The 12,305-nt window shown below is 31.3% G+C and overlaps 2 protein-coding genes and 1 long non-coding RNA gene across 4 annotated transcripts; 1 reads left to right on the forward strand and 2 right to left on the reverse strand.

Moving 5' to 3' along the window:
- Positions 1-1,340: 1,340 nt before the first annotated feature.
- LOC133698287 (uncharacterized) lies at positions 1,341-3,214 on the forward strand. 2 transcript variants are annotated; one of them, XR_009843052.1, is made up of 3 exons: positions 1,341-1,445; positions 2,377-2,456; positions 3,049-3,214. It is a non-coding gene; the product is annotated as an uncharacterized LOC133698287 (long non-coding RNA). The 2 variants fall into 2 exon arrangements; XR_009843051.1 differs by having other exon boundaries at positions 2,377-3,214.
- A 6,078-nt stretch (positions 3,215-9,292) lies between these two features.
- On the reverse strand, positions 9,293-11,475 carry LOC133698286 (PR5-like receptor kinase). Its single transcript, XM_062121163.1, has 2 exons — positions 10,986-11,475; positions 9,293-10,510 (listed from the first exon to the last, which is right to left on the reverse strand). The coding sequence occupies exons 1-2, from the start codon at positions 11,005-11,007 to the stop codon at positions 9,375-9,377; spliced, it is 1,158 nt and encodes a 385-aa protein (XP_061977147.1). The 5' UTR covers positions 11,008-11,475; the 3' UTR covers positions 9,293-9,374.
- A 44-nt stretch (positions 11,476-11,519) lies between these two features.
- On the reverse strand, positions 11,520-12,305 carry LOC133700120 (LEAF RUST 10 DISEASE-RESISTANCE LOCUS RECEPTOR-LIKE PROTEIN KINASE-like 1.2). The gene has a single exon (XM_062123677.1). The coding sequence runs from the start codon at positions 12,303-12,305 to the stop codon at positions 11,520-11,522; it is 786 nt and encodes a 261-aa protein (XP_061979661.1).

The following is a 12,305-nucleotide window of genomic DNA, read 5'->3' on the forward strand; positions in this document are numbered from 1 at the left end:
CCAAATAGTTTTACATTGTAGCATGTAATGTTCAATAGTCATATTAAGTTGAAATTTTATATGGAGTCTTCATAAATATTTTTTTAACTTTGATTAAGGTTTCAGAATTTTTGGAGTTCAATAAGATTTTTAAAAAAGTTAAGTACAATAAACATATAAAAAATTAAATAGTATAAATGATTGTCTAGAAATTTATGCAAGGACCAATTTAAAAAATTTCCCAAAATAGCCCTCCGTAGAAGTTGCTTGCAATGTAAAAAAAAAAAAAGGAATGTGCAGTAAGTCAAAAGAAGAAAACAGAGAAAAAAGAGCTCTTGTCATTTTTTATAGAAATTACTTGAAAAAACAAATTATGTGTGATAGGAAGAGTGTTGAAAAATTAAATAGAGGATTTGATATATTAAGAAGTTTAAGAGTTAAAATGTGTTTTTAGAGAATAAAAAATTAAGCTTAGAGGAAAGTGTGGAGGAGAACTACCCTTCGCACTTCAAGAGTTAAAGTGTGCTTTTAGAGAATGAAAAATTATGTGTTTTTCCTCTTTTTTTTTGCACTTTAATCCTTCACTTTATCATAGTAGTTTTAAAATTACCCTTCATATTTCTAATTTAGTCCTCCTAGTTAATTTACTAGACTTTCATTTTAATCTCTTCCTTGTATAAGCCCTTTCATTTATTTCAAGTTATTCTTGACCATTTATAAACTTTATTTTGTTTCAACCAAGTTTTACAAAAATAAAAATTGGCACTTTTGTAATTTATATTAAAAATAAATAGCATGCACAATAACCTCTTGTATAGTAAAATCATTAGCTGTTTTAGTTTTCTTTGTAATTGTAGTTTTTTATATCCATTACTAGTTTATTTTACTTTTAAATGTATTGTAATATATTTTTATTCTGACACCCTTTATTTTCAAAATCCAAATTTTTCCCCCGCTTCCAGTTGATTAGATTTGGTTTTAACAACTATCATAACCAAAGCTCAGAGAAAAAATAAACAGAGTTACTTGCCAAAAAAATTAATAATAATCAAAGATGTTTTAGTTTCCAACTAGATTTATTGCTTATGATGTGAGTTTCTATTTTAATTTATGGATACGTCGAATAAATAATTGAAAAAAATTGATAGTATTTTTAAATTTTAAATATTTTTATCAAGAAAGTGAAAATTTGGTGTATTTACTGTAATGTTTTGAATTAAAAGAGTTAGGAAAATACAACAAAGCCCTTGGTGGCTTAAAGAGTGGGTATAATTAAATGAGGGGTATAGTAGTAATTGAATAAAGAGATGATAAATATAAATATGAAGTAAAAAAAAAAAAAAGGAAAGAGGGATCTGAATTTTGAGAGAGAACCGGCAGGAGAGAAAGGGGGGAAGAAGAAGAAGAAGAGAAAAGAGGGGAAAATAAGGGAAAAAGAAAAGGAGTTGGAGGAAATAAGTTTAAAGGTAAGATTTAGGTTGTTAAATGTATAAATATGTGTTAATTAAGCTTTAATTTTGGTTTTGATAAATGTTAGGGTTTTGAAAATTTGTGTTTTGGGTTAATTGATGAATTAAGTTGAATGTTATAGAGTTAATTGTTGTGGGTATTTGATTATTTGGTTGATTTTGAGAGATTGAATTGAAAGATGATGATTTTGAGTTATGAATTGTGTAAATGGTGAATGTTGAGTTAGAAATTTGGCAAGAACAGTAGGTAACCTGTGAGAATTCTGAGTTGGAGGTTGAAGATGACGAAAATTCAATTTGGTCCCTCAATTTTGGAAAATTACAGTTTAGTCCCCAAACTTTGGAAAATTTGCAGAATGGTCCCTGGAGCCTATTCCGAGATTCTGAACAGAATAACATATGAATTATGGACAGAATTAATGTATAGATAAGAGAATTTAACACTTTCAATTTGGTCCTCCAATTTGACAAAAATTACAATTTGACCCTAAAAATTTGGTAAAATTCCAGAATGGTCCCTGGAGTATAATGAGATGATCTGGACAGAAATGAGGATGAATTATGGACATAATTTCAGTAAATTCATGGATTTATGATAAATTTTAGTTTGGTCCTCCAATTTGACAAAAGTTGCAATTTGACCCTTAAAAATATGATAAATTCCAGATTAGTCCCTAGCTGTAATATTATCTTTTTCAGATTAGTTTGATGAATAATTGAGGGTTATTTAGTGAATTATTACCAATTTTATTAATTGTTTTATTATGGATTAGATTTCGGGAAAACCGTTAAATGTTGCGTTTTTAGGAAAGATAACTAATTAGTTCAAAAACATTTAGGGTTATGGAATACACCCTTAGATAAGTGTATTAAATAGGTTATATATATTTTTTTGAGTCATTCTTAAATATGTCTCCTTTATATTCAGATAATCCTGATATTCTACCGGTGGGACGTCAGTAGGATTTTCTTCGATATCAGCTTTGAGTTTTGTTGCTTTCGAATCAGGTGAGTGGATAATTTTCCATATGCATGAGAAATAGTATAAATATTTGATTTGTTAATATGAATTGAATCATGCTTCTTGATAATATATATGTTGATTATTATCCTTGTTATGATAAAGCATGATCAATTATTGAATCTGAATTCTTGATATGAACCAACATATATTTTGAATGGACTTCTGAATTGATAGCTCCTCATTTGATTGATGTCATGAGTTGAGCTTTGAGATATGAATATATCTGTTTGATTATGATTATGAACATATGGTATGTCAGTCAGAATACCCATGCTAACAGGGTAGTGTTAGTCTTTGTGCACATCGTATCTGAACCCTAGTTGGTCGGGGGAGTCACCAACCTGTGTGGACTGATCATCCCACAGTACGGAGCCTCATGCTCATTGCATTTTGATTTCTGACGAACTTTACCATTTGATCTTCTTGTTATGGCCTATTTGAGAAATCTTTCTATAAGAACCTAAAGTCATACTTGTATATATATTTCTCATTGTTTTATTACCTCGTGTGTGTATATTGAACGTTATCTACTCACTGAATTGTTGAACTCACCCTCTCATTATTTATCCTTTTCAGGCTTATAGCTTGATAGCAGGTCATTTTGTTGGACCTTCAGAACCTGCTTTTTGGTTGTACTTTGTACCTTTCCTTTATGTCTAGTTAGTGCTCCAAAACTCTGAACTTTTATAAACTTTTGTATTAAGACAATTCAATTATATTATGAAATTGATTTTGTTATTAATGCTGCGTTGAACTCTGATTGAGTTAGGATAAGTTTGGGTTTGCATAGGCATGGAACCTTGAAGGGGAACCTTGCCTATATGCCGGTCATGGATCCGGGGATCGGGTCGTGACATTTACATAATAATATGTTTTTCTTTAATTAAAACTTCCTTTCCTTGTTTATGTTTTTTTATAAGATCATATATTTTTATTCATAACATAGTTTTTTAAATAAAAAGTTATCATGATTTGAAAATATTGTTTCAGTAAAATATATATATGTGTGTGGAAAAATAAAAAAAAATAAGTTGAGAGAATTGTATAAAATATTCATAATAAAAAAATAAAAAATAGACTTAATATTGAATATTCAAGGGAAATGATTTTTAAAAAACATATAATAATCTTCAAACACTAGAAAATTAGAGTCCAAGTTTTTTTATCCTCGAAACTCAAATTTTAACTTATTTTCACTTAAAACTATACAAAAAAAATATCGCGCCTCTGTAACTTGGTTTCAACTCCAAAACACATTTTAATTGGTTAAAAAATTTAAAATCAAATTAAATCAAAATATACTTTTTGAATTCCGGTATACTTTCTTTAACAAATTCTTTAAGCTTTAAATCACCTTCATTAGACTCCCTTATTCAAGAAAAACTAATTGACACCGAGATATGTGATTTTCATAGCCAATATAAAGCTTTCTCTATTTATTCTTTAAGGTTTCCGGTCAATTTTGTAGTCCAATTCGAGACTTATGTTTACTGTTGCTTTAGGGTTGTAAAGTTCCTCAAAGCCAGCAAGAATCGAAACTAGGATGTTGTTACCACATGATTGAATATATGGTTGCCGGTTCTGTTTGTCTATGTAGAAACCTCCGGCAGTCGTAACTTTTATGGGGCATTTTGAGGTAATAGGTATTTGATTCTACTTTTCAGGGGGGAAATCGTATATAAAACTTGGGTTTATACTCCAAGGAGCATAATCAAAGGGAGCATTGCTGAGGGTGATGTTAAAAAGATCCTCAGGGAAACCATCATCCTCTTCATGATATCCATTCGAACTACTGTACGAATAGGAAGCTCTTTGTCGATTGACATTAATGCTGTAATTCTGTGACATGATCTCTATAACAGTGTTATTGTTATGGCACTAAATCTTGAATGCTAGACGTCCACAGTCCAGGCTTCTGTTGTTGCCCCAGAAAGGATATGACAAGTCTTGTAATGGTCCGCAGCGGAACAGGTGGCTACATTCTTTAAATCTCTCGTTGCCATGGCGATCTAGAGGTGTGGGTATGGCCAAAAAGACAAATATAGTGGCCAAGAAGAAGAGGAAGGAGCGCAAGCGCAATATAGGATGCATAAGGAACGTTTTAGAGCAGGGGGCTGTAAAGAAATAGCACGATGATTAATGATGTATGATTGAGCTCTTCAAAGAAAAGGATTATTTCGAAGATATTTGAGATTAACAGAGAAGGTGAGAGAGCAAGATTTTATTCACTTTCCCCAAATGAATTTCCGTGAATGGGAATTTCTTGCCGATTTCTTAGATGAATCTTGTTGTATATACGGGACAATTCAATCATTCCATCATTCATCATCAAGAAATAGTGTCTTCAACAAGTTTTCAGAATGATATGGCTTTACAGACGACAAATTTTAGAGTGAACAGTAGCGATCAACTATAATTTTAGCGCAACATCTGCAGTGGTCAGTTTATGTTGTCCATTTCAGACCGACACCAAAGTGCGGTGCATAAATGAAGAGGATCTTCAAATTGAACTGGCAAGGATCGAACAACTAACACTGGAAATCTTGAATCTAAAAAATGAGTTCGATATTAAACCCCACAAAGCAATTAGAGCAGCAACAGATCAAAATCATCACAATAGCAAGAATCAGATCCAAATTTAGGCAGTGGAAGCCAAAATGAATTCAAGCAATCTGAGGACACCATATGAGTACGTAGAGATACCTCCGAGAACTCAAAAGGAGGAAGATCTGATTGCAAGAAATAGAGTACTACTGTTTGTCAAAACTATGGTCCTCAAATTGTCTGCAAATATATTCAGTTAAGTCTGGTTTGTTTTTGTATTTTAAAAGTGTTTTTAAAAAAAATTTAAATTTTTTTTGTTTTAAATTAATATGTTTTTAGTGTTTTTATATTATTTTAATACGCTAATATTAAAAATAATTTTTAAAAATAAAAATTATTATTTTAATACATTTCAAAATAAAAAAATACTTTAAAAAATCATCACAACTATAATGCATCCTAATCTTTAAGGTTGTTGCGGATGAAAATCTTTTAGTGATATTTGAGGAGATCTTTCAGGGAAATATAAGAAAGGTTAATTGCTTTAACTTAATTTTTTAAGTATTTTTATGTTATTTTAATGTATTGATATTAAAAATAAATTTTTAAAAATAAAAAATATATATTTTTAATATATTTTTAAATAAAAAAATAAAAAATAACTACACTCAACGTAACCTTGCAATATTTTCACCACGCTACCCATTGACGGCAAAGTTTTTTATGTTTTCTTCTTTCTTGACATTTAGCTTTTCCCCCTTTTTTTCAGTATTATTGAATCATCAAAACCAAAGCTATAAAATATATCTCACTTTTTTTAAATATGAAAATTACAATTCAGAGCATTAGTTAGAGAAATCTAAACCTTTTGTCTTCCTCTTGCTCCTACCACGACACACAGCTTCGACGTGGAGATTTGACTCCACCAATTACGCTAGCCGCCTCCCTCCCCTGTCTTGTCTTAACTTCATTACTCATTTGTGAAAATAGCGTATCGCAAAGTACATGGAATAGAAAAGACAAGATTCGGAGAGTATTTACGTGTAAGGTTATGGTTGTTTTTTAAATAATTTTTTATGTTAAAATATATATTAATGATTTTTTTATTTAAAAAAAATTATTTTTAACATCAGCACAACAAAACAATTTAAAACATATAAAACATATTAAATTTTAACCAAAAATATTGAATTTTTTAGGAACACGATTTGCACCGCGTTTCCAAATATATTATAAGAAGCTATATTCAACAATTACTTTATGATGCATAATTTTTTTTTTATTTAGGTGGATTTCAGTATAAATCACATTATTAAAACCATTAATTTATTCATCTGGATAATTAGTTCATAAGCAACCTAGCAAAATAACTCTAAACAATATAACTCAATTAATTAGATTTTAAATTTGTTCTTCATAAATTATCAGTTCGAATCTCATAAATTTCAGAGCCATTAAAAACTTATATAATCATTAATTTTAAGATTTATTAGATTAATTAAGACACATATAATTTGATATAAACAACTATACTAATTTAAAAACAAAAATACATGGATTAGTGCTTAATTAGATAAGAATATGCAGCATTAAGACTTGACCGTTAGCAATCAACATCCATTGACCTGAGACTTGAAGGGGTTGGTACGATGATTGGGAGAGTGTGTTCTTTCCTTGATCATCAAAATCCAAATTAGTTTTCAGGCAATGAAAAATAAAATTCTTACTTGTATTTCTTGTCTCTACACGTGAATAGCCTGTTTTTCACTTAACAAAAGGATAAATTCGATCTTAGTATGTATGAAAATTTACTTAGCCATAAAACCAAAATAGAAATCCTGTTCTTCAATTATAATATAATACGTATGCATAATATTTTTTAAAAGTATTATTTATTTTAAAAATATATAAAAATAATTGTTTTTTCAATTTTTTTTTAATTATTGATATCATCACATCAAAATTATATAAAAAAAATACTATAAAAATAACCAATTATTTTTTCATGCCAAATATAATCCAATACAGTTTTAATACAAAAACAAATCGCACGTTTAGAGTTCTACAAAACTTCAGTATCTGGTAAAGATTTCTGATGTACTTTGAGACCAATATACATCAAGCACTATGTATAGAATTTTCGTTGGTCAAATATTTTTATTTTTTATAAAAAATTATTTATTAAAATTTTTTTAATATATTTTGATTGTTCAAAAAATATAACAAATTAAAAAATATATTTTCATGACAATCATGGTTATCAACCCGGCCTGAAGGTTGACCTAATCAAGGGGCTAGGTTCTAGGTTACAGGAGTTGATTCGGGTCAAACCAAAAAAATTAAAAAAAAATATTTAAAATTTTAATATTTTATATGAAAAAATAAAAAAATAATCCATATGGATATGAATTATACATGTTGTAAACAATTAAGTTTAAAAGATCATGTCAAAAAGATTTTTTATCCCACATTGATATGATAGTATTTTATTCTTCTAAATTGAAGTATTTAAATCAAAAAAGTTTTTTATCCTACATTGAAAAAACATAACTTTTTTTTTGTGAACACAGAGTACATATACTAAAGGACTTCAAATCTCACATTGAAACAATAAAATATTTTTCTAGTATTTATATAGTAAACTTTGAAATGAGTTAGTAATCAACTGAAAAATATTTTTAAAAAATAAGGGTCTCTAGGTAAGAAAAAAATAAATTTGATAAAAAAAAAAGGGACTCTACTGGGTTTTTGTCATGTCACCCGAGTTCCAGGTTGATCTAGCGGGTCAATCGGTTTCCTCCAGCCCAATTATAGGCAAGGATTTTGAATGAAACAGACTCGGCCAAGGCCCCATAAAAAATTAAAAATATATATTTGATGTTTTATTATTTTATATAAAAAATTAAGAAATAATTTATGTGGATATAGGCTATACATGTTGTAAATAATTGAGTTTAAAAGATTATTTTAAAAGGTTTTTTATCCCATATTGAAAAAAAATTATTTTATACTTTTAAGTTGAACAATTTAAACTAAAAAATTTTTTTATCCCACATTGAAAAAACACAATTTTTTTTCTTATGAACAAAGAGTATATATATTAAAAGACTTTTAATCCCACATTGAAAAAATAAAATATTCCTCTAATATTTATATAGTGAACATTAAAATGAATTAATAATCAATTGAAAAATATAAAAAGAAAAGGGTTTTTGGGTAGGCAAAAACACATTTTAATAAAAAAAATATTTTTATTGGGTTTTTGCTTGGCACTATCATTAGATCTGGCGGCGGAGCCAAATCCAATTAAGCCCAACAATGCTAGGCAGCATGGCACAAAATCATTAGGTCATGCTTAGCAGAGGTAGGTTTTGCAGGGCAGCAAGACCCAACGACTTTGGGTTCTTCTGCCAAGCATGACCCACTATCCTTATAATATTTTTCAAAATAATATTATATTATAATATTTATGAATTGTTTTTTAATAGATTTTATTGTTAAAAAATTCTCTTATATAATATAAATATATAAAGTATATGATGTGAATAAATAATTTATTTAAAACTTCATCAACTTTAATATGATAATATTAGAATTATAATTTTTCTGAAAGGTTTTTTTTTTAAGAGTTCATTTTGATTATATGTGAGACATGTATTAAAAATATGCACAAATAAAATTTTTATGTCACTATTTAATTGTTTTTGAATATTCATAAAGTTTGTTAAAATATATAAATTATTACTCTAATATAAAAGAATCAAAGATAACAACACCCTACAATTATCAAGATTTTTTTTTAAAAAAATAATATTACTAAATGAATTCCCTTTTTAATGTTTTTATTAATTTTGGTGATATAGTATATAAATTTTGATTTTTGTTTTTTATGGTAAAGATATCTCGTGCTAGCTTGCATGTCAATCGAGACTAAGTTTCTTCTTAGATGATTTTAAGAACACATCAACAATATAAATATAATGTATTAAAAAAACCTATGCCTGCAAGAACAATTTAAACTAGAGCATATTTGTTTTTGTGTTCCAAAATCATCTTCAACCCTGCGTAATGACTACAAGTTGGGGGCAACTGTTGGTCTTGCTGATGCAAAAAATGTGCTGAAACTGATCTCACTTCTTCTAGCCCTCCCATTTCGAGAGTAGAGTAAAGCTAGAAGATTTTGTTTGAAGTCTGTATCTAGAACTCAAATCGCCAACGTGCCAACACACTAATTGATTAAAGTTGGAACGGATTTTCTGCATCTGAATTATGCAAACAGCAGAGTCTTTAAGAGCAATATGCTAAATTGACTAGCTCAGGCCATGGAGTTTTCAAAGACATTTTTGATACAGTGTTTCTTAAAGGTCATGGATTATGATAGCGGTGCTCGAGGAATCTGAAATTGATCCATGAGGAGATCTTGGAGGGGAAGACAAGGTCGGTCTTGGTGGGATTGGCAAGGACTCGAGGCTTCCTTGCAGCATTTCTACCACTCTAGACATGGGTGGCCGATTTGAGGGATCAGTTTGAATGCACCACAAGCTTGCCAAAATCATTTTTCTTGCAATTTGCTCTTCCACTTTATTGCCTGTCCCTCGAAGTCCAAGTTTTTCGCCTAGTTCAAGACGCTTGTATATCCAATATGGAAAATAGATCTCACTGGTATTACCAGCTCCGCCGCAGAAGTTTTTTCTCCCTCCAATCATTTCTAATACTAGCATCCCGTAGCTATAAACATCAGATTTGTGAGAGACCCCTCCAAAATTTCGACAAAATACTTCGGGGGCAATGTATCCAATAGTTCCTCTTGCACCCAACATCGATACGATACTCTTTTTTCTAGGGCATATTTTAGCCAGGCCGAAATCAGAAATTTTAGGTAAGAAGTTTTCATCTAGAAGAATATTATGAGGCTTGATGTCGAAATGTAAAATCCTTGTGTTGCAACCTCTGTGCAGGTATTCTAATCCTCGAGCAATGCCAACTGCAATTTGGTATAGTGTTTCCCACCCCAATTGGCGATCTGCCTTCGAGAGATTTTCTTCATATATGTGCTTGTCAAGTGACCCGTTAGACATGAACTCATAGATTAGAGCTCGTTTGGAACCCTCAAAACAGAACCCCAGAAGAGTAACAATGTTGACGTGGGAAGTCTGGCTGATGCTTGAAACTTCGTTGACAAATTCTTCTCCATTACTCTTTGATTTCTTCAAGACTTTAACAGCAACAAGACGACCATCAGGTAAATTGCCTTTGAAAACACTTCCATAGCCTCCTTGGCCTAGTTTCTCTTTGAAGGTTTTGGTCATTTTCTTAAGTTCTGAATAACTGTATCTTTTTGGTGCTAAGGTTCCATAATTCCTCAGAAAAACCTCTATACTGCGACTTCCTCTGGTTTTTCTCAAACAGGAAAGGAAGTTGACGGGTGAGAACTTTCTGATGATGACGCAGCAGATTGTAATTATTAGAACTCCAACGCCGGCAGCTGAGGCAGCTGCAGTAAAAAAAGGGGATGAGGAAGGAAAATAATGCAGTCTAAGAATGAGTCATTTAAACTATTTTTGAAGAGGTTTCAACCTCTGACAGTGAAGGAAAGTTTGGTAAAGCATGCCTTGCATGCACATGTGCTGCTAAACACTTTGTACTACGTTTGTTTAACAGATTGGAGAAGGAGGAGAACAGTTTCAGTTGGGAGATATAGTGTCCGTCTTGGTCAGGTATTTTGGTTGAAGAAAATAATGCGAGGGATGAAAACGATGATTGGCTTGTTCAATTTCACTGAAAGAGAGAGCTCTGCTTTTAATCAGAAAAGGGAAATGCATAATGGCAACAGAATTATCATTATAGCTTGGCCTCCTGTTCCTACGCCTTGATGATGGGCAGGCATGGAGAAAAGCATACGACAGTCGAATTCAAGTGAAGATTGTGAAGGAACATAAAAGCATAAAAATGATATATTATTCTGTTACCTATTATAAGCTTTCGTCCCATATTGTCATTCCCTGCATCATAGTTGACAGGATATAATGTTATGTTCGAATAATAAGAGCTGAAGCAATGCAGAAGAAAAAACAGAGCTGCAAGTTAATTTCCTGATCTAAATTCATTGAAACAGAACCAGTTCTATTCCTGAAGAATCATTCAGAAAACGATACAAATCAAATTGTATAAATATTAAAAAATCGAGTTTCTATGCATGCATGAAAGTAGCTATCTCCCCATTTTTCATCAAAGACTCTTTGCCTAAACCACCCAGTACCTACTGCCAGTTTGTTAGTGGTGTGTGCCACTGTTCATCGAAGACTTTGCTAGCCTAGCAAGATGGACCTCTTCTAGACAGTGGAAGGAAGAGAGTTTTTTTTTTTTTTGTCATGGTTGTGTGGACATAACGATCCCAGCGTAACACACAACTAGCAACTTTTTAGCCAAGGCAAACAAGTGGGCAATGGCTCTATGCCATAAAATAACATTAACAAAATTTCAAGACAGGAAAAAAGAAAAAATTAAAATGACTCACCGGAAGTACAAGCCCGAGAATGAGGTCTATCAGGGCAGAAACATTTGAAATGGTATGTGGCGTTATCAAATCCACACTTGCCACCACTCTCTTCACAGATGCTACAATTACTTGCTATCCAATTCAACACAAACCCTCTTTCTAACAATAGCATCCTTTCACTCCCAACATTCTCTCCTCTATACACATCCACAGGTGCCACAGCTCCAGTTTCACACTTGTCCGATGCAGGACCCAACAGAGGATCATCATCAAGCATTGCTAGAGTTGAAACAGTTCCATTCTCCCCAAAACAATCAACCTTGTAATTCAGAAGTTCACTATCATTTGCTAGCAGTGTTGAGTTGCAATTGTAAAGCAAGAAGAGGCTTGCTCTGTTAGAAGGTAGATGGAACCTGTCATCAGCTAGAGACATGTTTTGTATTTGAGGAATACAGGAGGTGCTTTTCCCAAAAACAGCTGCATTTGAGACACGAAGAGACTGGTTTTGGTAGTAGATTTCGTGGATGATATACTCATTATTGGACAGTTTAAGGACTGGCTTGCTTTTGTTATTGCAGGAGAGACTGAATCCAGGGTAGCCACAGGAGGGTTCTTGCTTGTTCCGGATGTAAAATGGGAAGTTTATGTTTTGGCCATCGCCACAGCTTTCGGGATTGCAAGCTAGGAACTGAGGGTCTGTACATGAGGCTTTCTTTTCCAGGAGGAACAAAGAGACAACAAAGAGACTTATTATTGGAGAAAAGGATGTTAAAAAGAAGTTATGGTTCAT

Source organism: Populus nigra, chromosome 7, assembly GCF_951802175.1.
Source record: "Populus nigra chromosome 7, ddPopNigr1.1, whole genome shotgun sequence".
Lineage (NCBI taxonomy): Eukaryota > Viridiplantae > Streptophyta > Magnoliopsida > Malpighiales > Salicaceae > Populus > Populus nigra.